Source organism: Ostrinia furnacalis, unplaced genomic scaffold, assembly GCF_004193835.3.
Source record: "Ostrinia furnacalis isolate ACB-3 unplaced genomic scaffold, ASM419383v2 OfSCF4231, whole genome shotgun sequence".
NCBI classification, from domain to species: Eukaryota; Metazoa; Arthropoda; class Insecta; order Lepidoptera; family Crambidae; genus Ostrinia; species Ostrinia furnacalis.
Genome location: NW_021134470.1, coordinates 91,933 through 110,955, shown reverse-complemented (window position 1 = coordinate 110,955; position 19,023 = coordinate 91,933). Strand labels below are relative to the sequence as shown.

The window sequence follows — 19,023 nt, the reverse complement described above, 5'->3', positions numbered from 1 at the left end:
AAAAGGAACCCCCATGCAAAATTTGAGACTCCTAGCACTTGTAGTTTCTGAGATTTCGTGATGAGTGAGTCAGTCAATCAGTGACCTTTCGCTTTTATAGATATAGAAGATTATTGACGCATGAACCGAAACTTATACCGACCGAAACTGTACTGAAAGCAAGTCTTATGAGCAATACTTACTTATCCAGTTGTGACTCACAATCCCGTAATGGTCTAGTGGCTAGGATACCTGGCTTTCACCCAGGAGGCTCGGGTTCGATTCCCGGTACGGGAAACCTTTTGTAGATTCATTTGGGACGATTTTCATTTTGCAATAAACTTTTTAAATCATTAGCAATAATAATGTAGTTTTACTATGATTCAATTTATAAATGCTTACAAACAAAACTCCTCAAGCTACTCGTATGTCTTATGGCTCTATAGTATCTTAACGAAGATGTTGTTTACAAGAACATAATTACATTTATGACGTAGCGTTGGCTAGAATTTTAATAAATCCACTTTCTTTGACATTATAATACGTAGTTACTTACTAATTAACATAATTAATTATAGCTCAACAAATCGAATTTATTTTGTAGACATAATTATTAGCTTGAATTTCAATAAATCTATATTCCTTGACATTTTGACACTACCAAGCTATTTGTGATTTACTTCTCCCGCCTACTTAAAGTACAGTCGTACGTCACCTCAGTGTCTACATTTACGCCACAAAACAAACCTTATTACAACAAATATAAGATACTTTCACGATATTTAGCTGGATATGCCGTCGACTGTACCTTCCATATTATTTCCTCAATCATAACTTATCAAAATGTCAGAAGCATAATTGAAGATATGAAAACACCCACGAATCCCTATGTAATTGGGTTTTTCTATATTACAATTATTCTTTAAGCTCCGTGAGTGAGCGCCTCTTTTATCTGTTTTGTCTTTTTAATTAGCCACAAAGAATAATTTTAATTAAATAAGCTAATAAAGAAATTGTAACTTTGACTGTTCTATAGATAATACTGTAAGTCCACTTATTGTACCAACTTACTGGATGCAATAATTAACTAAAATAAAAAAGTATTAAGTAGACTCCTCAAATTCCTTCCCGAATAAACTAATTATCCCAAATCAATCGAAAAGTTGAAACAAGAAATAATATCTTATTTCAAAGACAGTTATTTTCATACTCATTTTACCTTAGTAGAGGCCGCTCGCGACTTCGTACGCGTGGATCCCGTTTTACCCCTTTAAGGGTGGAGTTTCGTAAAACCCTTTCTTAGCGAATGCCTGCGTCATAACATCTACCTGCATGCCAAATTTCAGCCCGATCCGCCCAGCAGTTTGGGCTGTGCGTTGATAGAGATCACTATGTCAATCAGTCAGGTCAGTCACCTTTGAGTTACATTATATTTAGATAGAGGTTTGCAAAACGCTTCTAAACGATCAATCTGGAAATCACTAAGGGCCAATGTTCAGCAGTGGACGTTCTGTCCAGTGGCTTAAACGATGATGATGATGATTATACTTACATTGACAGTTTTTTTTTAACCACAACGAGGAAGATCTTGACCTGCAGGTATCTCACCTGATGATAAGTGATGATCAGGCCGAAGGTGGAAGCGAGCTTCATCCTGAATCCTCAACGACGCAGGTACTGGCTATCTTACCTCTAATTGCCGGAACACAACAATGTTATGGCGACAGACTTAGGTAAGATAGTGGTAGCTAGCCAGACGGACTTAAAATAAGCCCTACCACCAACCAAACCGAACAAAAAAATCTGCCCCCACTGGGAATCGAACCCGGGACCTCTGCGTCTGAAACAGGTGGTCTTACCACTAGACCACAGAGGCGGTTAATCTTTATTGTCCTATCTTTAGGCCTACTTAACTTCCAAGTAATTCCTTATATTGACTTATCATGTTACTTCTCCAAATACATCAAAAAATTATCTTTTCCAAGATAACTAAATAAACTTGAAGAAAATGTTGCCTAAACTGCAGTTTCCCTAAACAACAATAAACATTAATATTCAGAATTCAGACTAGTCCTATCCCCCGGGCACCCCTATTACTTCCAAGTCTAGACAATATTTTTTCAAAGCCGGGAATGGTCAGAGTTCCAGTGGAAATACTAAGAGCTGGGGGAAGAAATTTATTAATTTATTTTTCCACTGGATTTAACGTTGCATTGGAGGTTGGTTTCGTGATGGAAAATTCATGGTTGGGAATTTTTGGCTATTGTGTTTTGCTTGATATTTGAATGAGGTCATGTCTCAAGAAAGATCTTTGGAAAGGACACAATTCTCTTGTCTTTTATATTACCTACGTTATCCCGAAGTAGTGGTAGGGTTAATACTGGGACGTGTAAAAGTGCTTTTTAAAAGTCTGCTTCAAAATCAAAATGAGTCTATAAGTTTTATGTTTTTATACAAGCCAAGAGCTTTCTCAGAGTGGATAAAAAAGAAAAAAAATATTAAGAACAAAATGTACCTACATATTATAAAGAATTTATGATCAAATTTTTATCACAGTTCTATTGCTTCAGTTAGGCTGGTTCGCACCATCTTACTTTGACTTTAACAAGTCAAAAATCTGTAAAACTCTATACAAAATACATCGGTTACCGTCAAAGTTACGGTCAAAGTTAGGTGGTGCAACTCAGCCTTATTGTTCTAACGTACGACAAAATTATAAAAACGAGACAGACCTATAACGTCACATCTTTGCAAATCTTGTACAGAAAAAGTACAGAAGTGCAGAACAGTGTATGATGTCATACGGCCGTTGATTAGTTAGGTGGTCATTTCTCTGAAGGGTTAAGACCACCCCTGCGAATCAAGAAACAATGGACAATCAATTGTTACCTACGTGAACACGTGCGACCACTTGGGGATTAATGGGTCAAATTATATGCGATTATATGTGTGCTATGCAAATCCTGGGAGTTTAAGTTCTTCCATATTCCCCAAGAGCTGAATCAAGATTATTTCCAGCATTATCTAGCTCCAGAAGCCTGATTAAGGCGGAAATCCAAAGTTTTCTCGACGCAAATTAGCATTTTGTTCCGTGGCCTCCGATGCATGTAAACTTGGTTTAATTGGAATTTTCTCATCTTGAGAAGTTTCCGCGCATTGCGGATCAATTTCCAATTCAGAGTATTCTATTCGCGTTTGCTTGGATGCTGAAGGATGTACGGTGGTCGATAGAAATATCGATATTTTTAAAATTTGCCTCATCTCTACATCACCTCAATTGATTCGTTCAGAGAATATTTAAAAGACCTTGACGTTAAAATTACAAGTAAATATAAGAAGAAAATTAAGGTTGAGTAACTACTTAGAACTTTACTCGGAGAGCGTGGAAGAGACGGAGAGACCCTAAGTTTGCCAATAAATTGTACTTTTAATATGAAAAACAGATTTTTAAACCTGTCTCCTATAGATACTACATTAAACAAGAAACGAGGCCCCCAAGTCCTAATAAAATTCAGACATAGAAAAACAACAAAAAATAGGAGATTCAATTAGACTTATCGTAAATAGATTTTATTCTAAGATTGATAAAATGGTCTATTTTCAATAACAAAATTCCCGTACTAATTTAGTTATCACTTTTTAGTTAATTTACAAGTTATCATAATCAACTATCAATGTTTGCCAAATCTTTTTATCGTATTTAATGGATACTATGAACTATCAGTAACATCATATCTTAGGAGAAGATAATAATCTCTATAATCTGTCATTTTACATACTTATAATATTCACTGCTGTCGTTTCAGGAGTGGTACGACAAAACAGTAGTATGTTTTGGGAATCACTTTAATACATTTACGTTTCAAATAAAAAAAATTGAAAAAAAAATGTGTTTTTTTAAATGTATGTAATAATGTAATACACGTGCAATAAATAACAAAGGCAATTAATATAAAAATGTTTATTATAAAAAAAGATCATCAACAACTTATTCAAATAGAGAATTTAAGGATGGGGGACGAAGAGGTCGCCAGCTCTCCTGGCGCCCACGACGATGCCTGCCCAAGTCTCCCGGCAGACCTGCTCGATGAACCGAGGGTCCAGAATGAAACCGTTCATACCAGCGTTCAACCCTGGAAGCTCGTAAGTATACGACAGGGGCACGCCGATGCTGTGAGCGTAATCCTCAGAAGCACCTGATGCGCCGTACCCAATAGTCAGAAGAGAATTGCCAACAGAATATCTAGGGAAATTAGGGAGACTATGAGTGAAGATCTCATCAGCCATAGCAACTCCAACGGTCTGGAGTGCAAATGCGTTGTTGGATAAAGAACCATCATGTCCCCAAGGGTACAGGATCATGCTACCAAAGCTATGCATGGTGAGGTACAGAGCCATTCTGCTGAGGTTCTCGTGGAGGATGTCACGAACAACCCTGGTCTCGATTTCGGAGAAGGCTGTAGGGCCTCCATAAGTGTCGGAGCAAGGGTTGGTGCTGGTTCCGACGGTGTTCCATGCGAAGTCGTAGTTGCGGTTGCCATCAACTCCTCGGCATAATGCAATGCTGGTAGCCGAACGTGTCTTCCTCCAGAAACGGTTCTGAAAATTGATTAAGAGTTCAATTCACTGAGCATATGTACCAAGTACGCCTAATGCTCCATTGATTAAAGTTTTGATCTTTAACAACTTGAATTTTCACCCAAAAAGGTACATAATTATTGATAACATGAATGACATTTATTTGATGACTATGTGATTTATTAAACAGATATTTTTGATGACTTCACGAAAGCAAGTCAAATAATAGCAACCACACGAACAGAATTGTATACTAACTCAAAATATGAATACTTACAGATGTGTGGCTGTGTTCATAACCGTCAGGGTTGACCATAGGCAAGAGTATCCAGTCGAACCTCTCCAGGAGGTCAGGTTCGGTGACATCTTCCACCAGTTTCCTGATCGCCCAAGTGACGGTGGGTGGTGAGATCCATTCCCTGGAGTGGATGCCTCCGTCGATGAAGATGACTGGCTTGCTGGTGTCTTGGAAGTTGGTGGTGGATATCTTCAGGTACTTGATGGGGCGGCCTTCGAAGGAGTTGGCGGGGCTGACGAGGGTGACCACGTTGGGGTAGCGACGAGCGATGTCGTCGAGGTAGGCGTCGTACTTGAAAGAGAAGATGATAGTTCTAATTTATGGGTCAAGGATTCCTTCCACTCATAAGATTATGTTCAATAATAAAGAACAAGTGGACAATCTAATTAATTTGCAGGTTAGTATCGGAAGATTATCAAGACACGTACTGATTGATTAGACTTTTATTTAGTTATAACAGTTTATTAACACCTTTGCTGCGGCAGTAACTTTCTAATACTTTCCATTCCTTCGGTACAAGGTCAATAAACCTGGTATTAAAACTTACATTGTGGCGGCACAAGGCTTAAAGACCTTGTAATATTTAAGATATATTAATTTTATTTTTGGCTTCATGTTAATAGATATTGTGTTTTTTTTCTTTGAATATTAATAATAATGCATTTATTGACATACACCTGAAGGCGTTCGTGAATAACTTGTTTAGTATAAAAATTATAGCTATATTCAAAATACAAGGCTTATGCACCCTGTGCCGCACTGAAGTAGGAAAGTCTGGTGAGTATTCTAGGGATGTGAAATACAAATATCGATAGTTTTAATTAAGTTTTAATAAAAATTTAAAAAAGTTACAAACAAAGATGTTTTAATAATTTAGTCTAAATATTTTACAAATAAGACATACGTGCATAAATACTTAAATAAGCTATATTTAAAGAAAACATATTATTTAATAACATTTAGTTACAACTTCAAATGTTTGTCACGAAAAACTATTTAAATTAGCAATAAATCGTGTAGAAAATTAAATTATAATCAATTTGCAGTTTTGATTTTGTTTGTTTCTCTTGACGCCATGTCGACATGTGCGTTTCTTACGAATGCGAGGCAACACTGGCTGCACGAAGCTAGCGTGGGGTGCGGTACCAGGTGCGCAGGGTACAAGGTGCTTCGACCTGGTTTCGCATTGTGAAGACATTTTATTACTTCCGTGCGGTACCAGGTCTAAAAACCTGGTATTAAGGTAGGTACATCATTGGATTCTATTTTAAGAATACATCATAGATATATATTCATCACTTTCCTACACCGGACCCAATTGAAGTTATGCCTTTCGCACGACAAGGAAGACTATAATTTTCTTAGCCGCACGGTAAGCGAGACGTACACAAGGTCTATAGACCTGGTTTCGCACTCAACGTGTTAAGTTATCTAGTAAAGGATTGATTTGATTTTGGATTTTGATAATTTTTGGACTTAATTATATTTTTTTGTTAGTTGACCTATCATTTGCACATATCACAACACAAATACTTTCAAATTGTGCCTGGAATATTTTCATTCGATCGGTTAAGACTGATAACTATTTTAAACTAGAGATGAGATTTCCCTAGGTTATGTTTATTAAGTAGATACTTACGACACTTAGAGGCTGATAATTGTCATAAGGGATCCTGGCACCCCCATTCCTGGCCTTCTCTTGAACCACCTCCTCGATAATCCTATCATCATTCTGGAGCGCTCTAAAACGTAAATTGAAAATTTTACAATCCTGTATTCCCTGTAGATGAAATTATTTTATTACGGCTCCTTCGCACTAAGGAGCTTAGGGTTGGGATGAGTAATTATCAAAAGAAATAAACGGACCTTAAAATTGATCAATAAAGTTAATTTACGTATTAATTTGTACATAAATGACTCAGTATTTTGTTTATGAAATTAGACGATGTAAATTTTACGTCAGCCATTATTGTTTATTCAACTGTTTCTACTAGACCGTTGAAAATATTATTTCATTGTAAAATATTTGGTCAAAAAGTCATTGATTTTATGTGTTAGATATCTATGTTCACTTGGACTAATATCAAATTACGAGTATTTATTAATTTAATGACAATGATATAATTTGGGTTAAATTTTATGTAACCAAAACAGGACACTAGTTTCAAATTTTGATTTCAAAATGACCCTACTCACTTGACTACGTCATCGGCATGGACCCTGTAGGAGAGGCCAAAGGCTTTCAGGCTTTTGGTGAACGCAGCCTGGAATTCAGGCTTGACCAGGACCAAGGTCTCCTGGCTGCTGGTCACACGGCCCAGAAAGTCTAGCTGGAACTCATTCTCTAAGGACTGCAGAGCATGTTGCTGTGCTTGGTTCTTCTGTCCTACAAAGTAGGATTTGTAACTGTGGACAAAAGTTTAACGTAATCAAAAGTGGAATCACAGAAGAATCTGTTGAATATGGTGAAGACGTATAGTTTAGGTGCTTCTTACTGACGAATATTTATAAAGAAATCAAATATTTATAAAGACGTTACTTACTTAGTTATCACAATAAGAGAAAGATAAGTTTAAAATAATATTAGAGTAGTTAGAGTATTAGCATACGTTTATACAATAAACATTAATAAGACTTCAAAGCAAACCATATTTCAAAAGAAATTTTGGCGTAAAGGCCAAGAATTTGAATCTATGTGTACTAAACTACTAACTACCAGCTTTAGAAGCCGAAATTGCAAACTACAAGACCACGCAACTAATAGCAATAATGGAAAAATATTGATACCGTTAAAGGATTTCAAAATCTGATTTTGAACTGGAAGCACTACTAAATACTGACATCTAATTTAATTATAATAGGTGTGATTTTGCAACAAACAACAAAAATATCACTGACCCAGCATATTCCTCGTGCTTGGCGTAGACCGCCACGAAAAGCAATGCGATCGCCAAAACCTTCATCTCGATAGCTGCTGACCTGACACTAATCTACACTTTTATAACGGCAGCAGTTGATAAAACATTTTATCTTAGATCTGATAAAACCCAAAATTTGATAACATTGATTGTATTCCTAATTCCTTTAGTTGTGTGTCAGTTGCGTTGTTCTATTGAACACTCATTCATAGTTTGACTCTACGTAACCGACTCCCACAATTAATTTGTAATCAAAATGAAACACAGAACAATTTCATTACAGCCTTCTTCTTTTAGAGTGAAGATATTTTCTCAAGTTTTGTGAGAAATTTTGACGAAAACTAGAGATTCAATCACAAAATATTACTTAGGGAATATAATTTCTTTATTTATGTTGGTTTTACAGAATAAACTGTAATTTAGACTAACTTACAAAACTTTTGCATTTAATATATCGACTGGTTTAAAAAAAATAACTTCTGCTAGTCATCAATTATAGGTATCTCAAAGATCAATCAATATTTCAATACAGGCTGAATTTAATAAGTAAAATTTTAAATAAAAAAATAAAACCGACTCCAAAAAACCTACACTAAAACGTAGAAAAATAATTACTAATTACCTACTTATTTATTAGGACGAATTATTAATATTTATGTAGGTATACCATGATTGATACTTCTGGAGTCGGTGACAAGATTATGAAACATGTAAAGTTTGCCTGCACCGACTCCAAAAGTATCAATCATGGTATACCTACATAAATATTAATAATTCGTCCTAATAAATAAGTAGGTAATTAGTAATTATTTTTCTACGTTTTAGTGTAGGTTTTTTGGAGTCGGTTTTATTTTTTTATTTAAAATTTTACTTATTTCTTGCTTTTTAGTTAACTAATTATTACCTTGATGTTACCACTGAAGGTAGGCAGTACACTGAGACCAAAAAAAATTGGTTCATAATCGGCGGAGATATTGCGTATAAAAAAGTTCATCCCCAATTTTCCACCCTTGGGGGTGAAATATTTTCTTCAAATTCGCATGAAACCACCCTTTTGATAATACCTATTCAACAAAAAAATAATCGTTCAAATTGGTTTATAATCGGCGGAGATATTGCGTATAAAAAAGTTCATCCCCAATTTTCCACCCTTGGGGGTTGTTTTTTTTATTATTAAATTTAAATGGGACCACCCTTGAGGTATTACCTATACGCCGAAAAAAAATTTGTTCAAATCGGTTCATAATTGGCGGAGTTATCGCGTAACAAACATAGAAAAAAAAAAAAAAACATACGGGTCGAATTGAGAACCTCCTCCTTTTTTGAAGTCGGTTGAAAACAGATGTTTCATATACAGGGTGTTAGATAAATGGATATATGAGCCGACACTAGCCCATGTTAACATGGGCATATAAATGGTATGGTCAAGTCAAAAATTTGATATCATCATTTTATTTTTTCAATTTTCATACATAATAAAATTTATAAAATCCGATTTGTATGAAAATTAATAGTGATGATTATACCGAAAGTGGAAGTAAGCTTCACGCGGAATCGTCAACCACAGAGGAATTGTCTGTCTCAATAGAATTCTGTTAACATTGTTTTTATGACGACAGATTTATAATTCAAAAAATAAAGAATCACCTCCTTTGCATTAAATTGAAAATGACGAAAGATTGTGTTAATTGCAAAATAACAATATCTTAATTACGTTTATAAGAACTCAATCAATGATAAAAATGTTTATCATCCAATTTTAAAGAATAATTCCACTTTGTGATAAGATAAGGTTGCTATCAGAGGTGCTTAGCTGGTCGCAATGAGGTTGTATCTCGTGCTTATTGATGATAAGCATTTTAATAATGCATTTCCAAAAATATTAATAAAATATCAATCCATTCAGAAAAACTGATACCAAAGATCGGCAGAGAGGTTTTCAGACTATGCACTTGCAACTTATGTTCTTTATGTACCCAAATCAGCCCAAATCTCAGTTACCTAACTAATCAGTCATCATCATTTCAGACACAGGACATTCACTGCTAAAATATGCCTCCCCAAATGATTACCATATTATAGGCCACAAGGTAGACAGACGATCTCACAAAGGTGAAGGCTTTGGATGCAGGTTGTCAATTTGGAAGTTAATCAATAAAAATGATTTATGGTTGATATTACAATTCTTTGAATCATCGTCATTAAAGTAGCAGTAAAAGGGAAATTAGTAAGCATTAAGATCCGATCGAGCTTTGAGCTATATCATGTCCTTTTCTATGCGAGCATCAAATAAGGCATTGGGACTATAAAATTGTTAAGCCTAGTCAGTGATCTTAGGGTGAATGACTAAAGGTGACAACCATTAAACATTCCTAATCTGTATTTCTTGTGACTGGTGGTCCACCAATTCACATTTCCTATTCTTTACATTTTCATTCCCTATTTTATATCTTCAATGCTATCTAGGCGATAGACGGTATTTTAATATGTGTTGCTATAAACGAACATTCATCAAAATTAGTTCAGTGGTTCAGGTGTAAAAACGTCATCGTCAACAGTCGTAATTTCGCAAAATTACAATAATAATATTACGGATCAATATTTTTACTATTATCTTGTTTTGGTTAATATCAATACGTCTTAATACTCATGAAAATGATATGCTTAATCTAGATGATCCCTTTAAATTACAATATGTTCAAAATTATCAAATTTTACGGGGTTTTCCCTTGACTATTTGGAGGTGTTTCTTATAACCATCATGTCTACTTAAACAATAATTAAAATTATCATCAGTCTCTAGTTACTGTAAGAAGATGGTCACCTTTAATTTACCAGAGGCATAGAGGATTTAGCATACACTCCGTATCTACTGTAAGAAGATGATTTTTGATTTACCAGAGGCAAATGGAGGATTTGGCCTCACTCCTCAACTTGCCAGATGGGTTGGGGGATGGGTAAAAATAAATCTTTAGTCAATTTCACCCAGCGTTATTTCTAAGTTACATATCTGGGTCTTTTATTAATTAAAGTTAACTAACAAAAAACTCAAGTATGTAACTTACTTAGAAATGAATTAGCTTGATAATTATAATCATCAGATAAAATTATAACTCAATGACGCTATATTTTTAATCAATCCACGTGCGTAAACTATCTTGTTTAGGTGTTAAATTAATTGAAACGTACATTGTTATCTTTATGTTTTAAGGCGCTAAGTCCAAGAAAGTGCTACCATAATTAATTGTATGTATCCTAATTATTCATTCAAGTATATTGATCTATTTGGTACCTAATGCTTCAATATTTTTACCAATCATCACAGTTTTAAACCCATAGAAAGCAGAGCTCGAATTAAGGCCACTCGATATCAATACTCAATTATTTGTTGCATCAAATAAATTTTCATAATAAACGTTTGTATCTACGAAGTCATGGAAATTCTTGACATGCTCCTGTTCATCACAATTATTAGCCTTGTCCTCTTTGGGATTTGAACCTGCATAACTATCTGCTTTAACCTCTTCTAGATCCGAATCCGCAAGGCCAAGCGGCTATATACCTTGAACAGATAGTGATGACATATCAAAATTACCAAATACCGCTTAATCCTGCAGACATCGGTTTATCTTGGAGATAATAATATGGGGATTTAAGACAGTATTAATATAATAATTGCCTTCTGTTTTGAACACAGTAGCTGTTCTTCGTTTGGCCATAGCACCATGGCCAACCTTTTCAAGAGTTTCTTTGTGTTCAGTGTCACCTTTTACATTGTGTGTGCTAAGCACGAAGTATACGATGGGTAAGCACTTCTCTGGTAAAAGTTGTTTATTATGGAGGTCTATAATGTTATCAAACTATGAATACGACTCTTAATATGATTAAAGACTCATGTGAAATTCAGGGCTTAAAAAAAGGAAAATCAATAATTAAAGCTGCTACAAATTTCATTAGAAAAAAACAAGAAAAGGCTTTGTCTTCAAAGAACACAATTTGAAAGTAACGAAATATTTTCTTTTCCTTCCAATGATTCCGTTACGGATTCAATGATAATAACTTTCCCCTGGAACAAACTTGACTTTCACTGGTTTAACTTTTATTAGCGGTCAAACTGTAGATCCTGATTTTCCTGATTATACAGGAGTTGCGGTAGCTCGAACGAGAGATGAAAATTGCCCGATTTTTTTCTCAGTTGTAGCAACAATTTTAAGAATAACGCCATTATTTGCACCAAAACGACTTAATATGAAAGTTGACTTTAGTTCCGTCTTATTATAATAATAATTACTTTTAGACACTCTCTCTACGAAATTGTCGTGAAGAATGAAGAGCAGTCTAACTTCGTCAATGGCCTGGAAAACGACCTCCCGATCGACGTGTTTGTTTATGCAAACACTGGACGCAATGGACAGATCCTGGTTCCCAAAGACCAGAAGGCGAACTTCGAAACTCTGTTGGCTTCTAAAGATGTAGAGTACAGGATCCAAGTTGAGAACATTCGGGAGTAAGTTAATATTAGTAGTAATAGTACTTATGGATATTATTACTTTAAATGACAACTGCCAAATAATATTTGAGTTGAGACTCAATTTCAGTCATAGCGATTAACACCTTGGAAATTAAAATTGGTTCACTTGTCAGTATCTAGTAATTTAATTCCTTTATTATTTTCAGACAATTAGAAATCGAAGACAAAATCTTGGCTCAAATGGCGGCCAGGACTAGCAACAGGTCTTCCGTCGTTGGTCTTGATTTCGACAATATTCACAGATTCCAAGTGGTGTGTATTTGTTAAATGCTTCCTTAAACTATGACATAGAGCACCATCATGTCTATAAAAGTTTGATTAGACCCATTTTGAACTTTGGATTTCACAAAAAAATATCTTTTTTCATTTTAGGTCGACGACTACCTCGTCCAATTGGCTAACGCTTACCCCAATCTGGTCACCGTTGCATCAGCTGGAAAAAGTTTTGAAGGTCGTGACATGAAGTACTTGAAAATTTCCACCACCAATTTCCAGGTGTGTATATCGCTGCAATCTAAACACTAATTTCAATGGTTTTCCAAATCGAATATAGGTAAATTTTTGAAATAAAAACTTATTAAAGTTTTTCTTATCTTGTTTTATCATCAATATGAACTCTTCCTTTTACAGAAGTCGGTTGTACCTAATCAATATTTTTTCTTTTAACAGGACACAAGAAAACCCGTAGTATTCCTAATGTCCCTTCTCCATGCTCGAGAGTGGGTTACCCTCCCAGCTACGTTGTTTGCCATTGAGAAACTGGTCCTGGACGTCACTGAGGCTGACTTGGTCAATGATATTGACTGGATCATCATGCCTATTGCCAACCCTGACGGATATGAATGGACTCACACGAACGTAAGTAAAATTGAGAACAAAGATCTAGATGTCATAATATTAGTCGTTATTGTTTTCTCGAAAAAACATGATGAAAAAACACCTTGATTGAACTGTTGGTTTCCCAAAGTTTAAAAATTATTTTTGACAATAGACAGTCTAATAATTATATTCTAATATCAGGTATCTCTCATAAAACTGTAACAATACTCATTCATATAATAGATTCTTATTTATTAATATACTTATGTATATGATAATACACAGATTCTTTAAATGATAATTAATTTTACAGTTCCGCTTTTGGAGAAAGAACCGCCGTAACGGTTTAATGGTCGGCAACCTCTGCATGGGTGTTGATCTGAACAGAAACTTCGACATCTTCTGGGGCACAGCTTCCAGCAACAGCGTGTGCTCTGACACTTTCCACGGCCACGGGCCTTTCTCCGAGCCCGAAACTGCAAATATCAGAGACGTCCTCAACGAACACTCCGGCCGTATTGAGATCTTCATGGATCTCCACAGTTTCGGAAGCATGATCCTGTACGGATACGCCAACGGCGTTCTCCCACCCAATGCGTTGACTATCAACCTAGTCGGTGTCAATATGGCGCAAGCTATCGACAGAGTCAAATGGCCCAACAAACCCAATTACATTGTCGGCAACGTCTTTCACGTCTTGTACGCTGCTTCAGGCGGCTCCAGCGACTATGCCCAGGCCATCGGTATACCGCTATCTTACACTTATGAACTCCCCGCATTCTCTGGTGCAGGACAAACTTTGAACGGTTTCCTAGTAGACCCAGCTTTCATCAGACAAGCTGGATTCGAGACTTGGGAAGGCATCAAAGCTGGGGCCAGATTTGTGAGGGACAGTTTAAGTATGAGAAAAAATATGCTCCGTTGATTTTTGTATTGGTTTTGATAAGTTTCAAAATTAATTTCGAATTCAATATACCTATTTCGATGTAAAATTTAAATTAAAAGGATGCTTGTGCCATACCTAAAATCTTTTTGGATAATAAACATTTTAAAACTGACAATAAACATAATCTCAACACCAACAACCATTTTATTGCATCTACCGTTTATGATAAAGGCGAATAGTGATCGATGAGGGGTTGCATTCAATTCCTTTAACGTAGTGACGCAAGCACGAAGTTGGATATATCACGAATGTTACATTTTCTAGTCATTGCTTAAAAGCCATCACTCAAATACAACTACACATTAATAAATAGAAAAACAAATCGAATACTAAATTATCGACAACTACTGACCCGCACTATTTTTTCTAGTGTGAGTTTTGAGCAGCCCAGAATGGTAATGCCGTAATCCGTACGCTCTAACTTTCAATGAATTTAGAACATTGCACCGATGCCGGGGAACCGCAAGGCACCACTTTATGCCACACTTTCTATTTCCTAATAGAATTTTAATTACAAGAGTGGCTTTAGGAGCTGCTCATACGGACGGATATTATTTCTGCAGGCAACGTTTTAGACTGTGACGTTATTTGGAATCATTACTATACTTTGAGTATTTACTAAGACTTAGAAGTTGTCTTTTGAATGGCTCGTGTCTTAAATGGAGGAATGGAATGGCATGTAGATTTGACAGTACCATAAATAAGTAGTTTGGTACCTTAAAAATACAAAGGTGTAGATATTTACTTTCAGACCGTGACAGTAGTTTTCACCCTGTAAAAAATTGCAAGTAATTTATATCATATAAAAAGCGTTTCTTGTTTCTCCGTTTGCACAAAGCCTTATATTTTTTCGCTCTAGAGGGTTAAGCTAGCCAAGCTGAAGCTTCGTTTTATTGTCTGCATTTAAATAGAATTAAGAGTTAGTTGTGCTGTTGTCTTATTGTCTTAATTCATTCTGTGTGAGTGTAGCTTGTTAGTATTTAATTAGTATGGTAATACTTGTTCTTGTTTTCCGTAGTTAGTGGATTTATAATTTAACTAATAAGTATAAGGAATAAGTTACTAATTATATTTTAAGTTAATATAATATACAACTCAAAGGTGACTGACTGACTGACATAGTGGTCTTTCAACGCACATCCCAAACCACTGGACGAATTTCAACTCATACTTCACACGATAAAATGCTAATTTTCCTTATAAAGTAATTAATGCAAATCTAAGAATACGTGAAAGATTGCAGGCATGAAATAATTTAAGCTATTACACAACATTGACGGGTAAAAGGAAATAGGGCATAAGCGACATTTGGGTCAAAAATGAGTTATACATACATAATATATAATTATGCCATTCGACTTAAATTTTTTTGCACTTTCGACAGTATTCTTGGTAACGTTATTTTGTCACTTCTTCTCAGCACCAGGACCATATGTTGTACGCCCTGGAATGGACCTAAGTAATGAATAAAAAACATGATTTTTTTTTTTTTTTTTAAAAGATTATAAGTAATTTGTTATTACACAAATTACTAATATTCCCGTTAGCCCCTCGTACTAAGCTAAATATGCTTGTGTCACGAGTGAGCTCACCACAATAGTCGAGCGGCGGCGGGGACCGAACCCGCGTTCCCCGGATCACGAGTCGGCCAGTCCGACCCCTTGAGCAATATAACCAAGTGCATGAGAACTTCCATGCATGCTGCTTACATTTAATTAAAAGATTAACCCCCTTAGTAAGGGGAATTATGAAAAGTTACACACTTGTTGAAAAATTTTTTTTAATGAAATTTCCATACTAAACGTCACTTTAAAACATTGTTCAACAAACGTGTAAGTTATGTTATATTAGTAAGGGGGTTAGTCTGAGTGTGATCTACCATTGTGCTAAGTATCAGCCCTTTAATCAATGGAGTATCTCCAATAGCATGATGATGATGATGATTAATATGGCAAAGTGTAAGCAAACATATTAATATTTACACTCTCGTTCTTAAATTAGGCTTCATTTACAATAGTTGATTTCTAGCTCTAGAAAATTGACCAAAAATAACAAACCAGTTAGTTCATCTCTATTGTTTGTTATCTCAGAGAAAAATACACAATTCAAACGATCGGAAAATACACAGAACTTTATACGATAGGACTTCGTTTGAAACAAATATTGAAATTGCTGGGAACGAAGTTAGAAGGAAATGTTTTTTATGTAAAACTTCATTGGGAAGGGTACCTTCAGGCTCGTATGAGAAAATAGACCAGTGCTTAAAACTACATATTTGTTCTCGAATGACCTATTTTTATAAACTATAGCGAATTATTTCATGACGCTTAATGATCATCAGATCATTTGGGCGCCACTGTTGGAACACAACTCTCTCTCTATGTGTGTGTGTAATTCTTGCCAAAAACAGAATCTGTATTTTTTCACATACAAAGCAGGTTTTTAACAGTATTTTGTTTAGGTGATTAATATCTTGAACAATCTAACTACACAATAATTACCTTCACTGCTTAAGTCTAAAAATCTGCATCTAAAAATACCCATTACATTGTCGTTGAATTCGATTTTAAACCTCGCTATTGGCACAAAATGTTTCAGCTTTGTTTTTTCAGCCAGGTAAGTAATAAGCAAAGAATTCGCTGGATGCCTCCGCGTGCCGTGGGAGGGGATATTGCCTGGAGGTGAGACGTGACAGCCGCTGGACAGTAGTGCTGGGGAGGATGATTGTCGATATCGATAAAAAGTTTCTTGTTCAGGGTCATTTCGTTGCCACAATAGTCTTGTATGGACAACAGCACTTTAATGTTAATACTGTGGCACTTCATAAAGTTGTAATAGGGGCGACTTCCACCTACACGGTGGACCGACGAAATCGTAAAGGTAGCGGGGAAGCGCTGGACGCAGGCTGCTACCAATCGATCAACATGGAAAGCATTGGGGGAGGCCTATGTTCAGCAGTGGACGTCCTATGGCTAAAATTATGAGGGGCGATTTTGCAACAAAATACATAGTCTGATATGCTTTCGATTGTGCCCATAACCATGACCTATGGACTCAATTTTCTCAGTTCAAAATCATCTCTATAAGTCTTGCATAGCCATGACTTACAACTTAGCTGCCTTTAAGTTACTCGATTGACCTTTTTTGGTCAAAAGTACAGGCTTCAACAACCTAAGACTTACAACTAAACTGGGAATTCAAAATAATTATAACTACTTTGTGTGCCGTTATTTAAATCAAGTTTCTCTCTAGGGAACTTACTAATATACGAGAATTTAGCTAGCTCTGGATTGGTCATAGGTTCAGAGTAATAAAGTAATAAAGTCTTTGGGGCAGGGCACATAGTGCGCCTACCAATCGATCAATGTGGAAAGCATTAGGGGAGGTCTATGTTCAGCAGTGGACGTCCTATGGCTGACATGATGATGATGATGATGATAAAAGTCTTTATTGTGTATGAACAAAGGTTACAAGGGTTCTTATAATAGGTTAGATGTCAGGTAATTCAATTCAAAGCTTCAATCCTGAAAACTATCGATGTTGACATTCACCATCATTAAGGCAGACATCTTGGAAGCCAGAAAACGTTAGTGCTCTTGTTGAATCGGGACACAGTTTTAGCACAGTGTCAAAAGGAACAGTAGTATTGATTTCAACTAAAGGTTAAGTATTAGTAGCAGACTACTGACAGCTATTGGAGTACCTAATGGTCATCGTAGTCCACAACATCTTTTATAAACTGCGTCCTCTACGTATTCAATACTCAAATATTTATTGCTTCTATATAGTTCCTATGCTTGTAATGCAATAAGAAAAGAGCAGAATAAAGTCAGAATGTGTTATCATTCTGAAAACCTATTTAAATAACCAACTCGTGAATGATGAACACGACCTTATTCACATGAAATTCTACTGAAGAAATAGAGCATAAGTTCGACTGATTTAAAAAAACTAGCTCTTCATCCTATTCATAAAAACTCTCTAATAACAATGACCTACATTGCATAGGTACACGGGTATTATCGAGGCTTATGTCAAACTATAAACTACCAATGGCTGAAACGACTTAATCGTTTGACGATGATGATCGTACACTTATCCTGTCTCTTAAAATTACAAAAGACAAGTCCTTATTCAAAATTGTAAAATTTGGGGTTGCTGTCCCTTTTTACTTTACATTGGTACTTCTGTCGAATCGGAACACAGTTTCGGTTAGGAAATGTCGTTCGGAACACCAAACACTTCTACGGATTCCGTAGTCAAACACGGATGTGTATGAAGTTTAAGCTAACGTTTCAGGTGAGCGTGTGGATATAATATGTCTTAGAGAGGACTCGCATTAAATTTGCGAAGTGTAACAAATGTCTAATGTCATTATCGTCTGGGCATTTGGCCTCCATTTCAGAAGCAAGACCCTTTTTATTTTCCAAAGGTAAACGGAGGATTTGGCCTATATATACTCTATGGTAGTCAGACGGGTTGGAGAGGCCAATGTTTACATAGCAGCCCCTTAGATTAATACTTACATCTAAATATTAACTCAAAAGTAACTGACTGATATAGTGATCTATCAACGCACAGCCCAAACCACTGGACGGATCGGGCTGAAATTTGGCATGCAGGTAGATTTTATTAATATGACGTAGCCATCCGCTAAGAAAGGATATTACAAAACTCCACCTCTAAGGGGGTAAAACGGGATCCACGCGTACGAAGTCGCGGGCTGCCGCTAGTCATTGATATGTACCTACTTGTTATCGTCAGTCAATAAGGTCTTGATTTATGGAATATTTTACCTTTTCAACCCCGGGACAGAATTCGGCCGGACATCTAATTAGAAATTTTCACGGCATTCTCAATCCAAGCCTAGCAACCTTATTCAGATCGCCCAATTTTATTTCAAAACCAAATCTAAATTCCTGGGACTATTTTAAGCAGGTGCCGACGGAAACTT

At 35.9% G+C, this 19,023-nt stretch overlaps 2 protein-coding genes and 1 non-coding gene across 3 annotated transcripts; 2 read left to right on the top strand and 1 right to left on the bottom strand.

Annotated features, from left to right (window-relative positions):
- The first annotated feature begins 203 nt into the window (after positions 1–203).
- Positions 204–276, top strand: TRNAE-UUC (transfer RNA glutamic acid (anticodon UUC)). The gene has a single exon. It is a non-coding gene; the product is annotated as a tRNA-Glu (tRNA).
- Positions 277–3,925: 3,649 nt separating this feature from the next.
- LOC114359080 (carboxypeptidase B-like) lies at positions 3,926–7,860 on the bottom strand. The gene is made up of 5 exons (XM_028313330.1): positions 7,754–7,860; positions 7,052–7,261; positions 6,495–6,597; positions 4,835–5,146; positions 3,926–4,578 (listed from the first exon to the last, which is right to left on the bottom strand). The coding sequence occupies exons 1-5, from the start codon at positions 7,816–7,818 to the stop codon at positions 3,985–3,987; spliced, it is 1,284 nt and encodes a 427-aa protein (XP_028169131.1). The 5' UTR covers positions 7,819–7,860; the 3' UTR covers positions 3,926–3,984.
- Positions 7,861–11,453: 3,593 nt separating this feature from the next.
- LOC114359079 (carboxypeptidase B-like) lies at positions 11,454–14,208 on the top strand. The gene is made up of 6 exons (XM_028313329.1): positions 11,454–11,578; positions 12,071–12,280; positions 12,451–12,556; positions 12,677–12,799; positions 12,974–13,162; positions 13,437–14,208. Exons 1-6 carry the CDS (start codon positions 11,499–11,501, stop codon positions 14,046–14,048), a joined length of 1,320 nt encoding a protein of 439 aa, XP_028169130.1. The 5' UTR covers positions 11,454–11,498; the 3' UTR covers positions 14,049–14,208.
- The last annotated feature ends 4,815 nt before the right edge of the window (positions 14,209–19,023 follow it).

Excerpts from the sequence above, each read along its gene's own strand:
- LOC114359080 (XM_028313330.1), bottom strand. The coding sequence starts at position 7,818 with ATGAAGGTTTTGGCGATCGCATTGCTTTTCGTGGCGGTCTACGCCAAG. Across the intron at positions 7,262-7,753 it reads AAGCACGAGGAATATGCTGG|TTACAAATCCTACTTTGTAG; the intron begins GTCAGTGATATT and ends TTTTGTCCACAG. Across the intron at positions 6,598-7,051 it reads CATGCCGATGACGTAGTCAA|AGCGCTCCAGAATGATGATA; the intron begins GTGAGTAGGGTC and ends TTTACGTTTTAG.
- LOC114359079 (XM_028313329.1), top strand. The coding sequence starts at position 11,499 with ATGGCCAACCTTTTCAAGAGTTTCTTTGTGTTCAGTGTCACCTTTTAC. Across the intron at positions 12,281-12,450 it reads CAAGTTGAGAACATTCGGGA|ACAATTAGAAATCGAAGACA; the intron begins GTAAGTTAATAT and ends TATTATTTTCAG. Across the intron at positions 12,800-12,973 it reads TTTCCACCACCAATTTCCAG|GACACAAGAAAACCCGTAGT; the intron begins GTGTGTATATCG and ends TTCTTTTAACAG.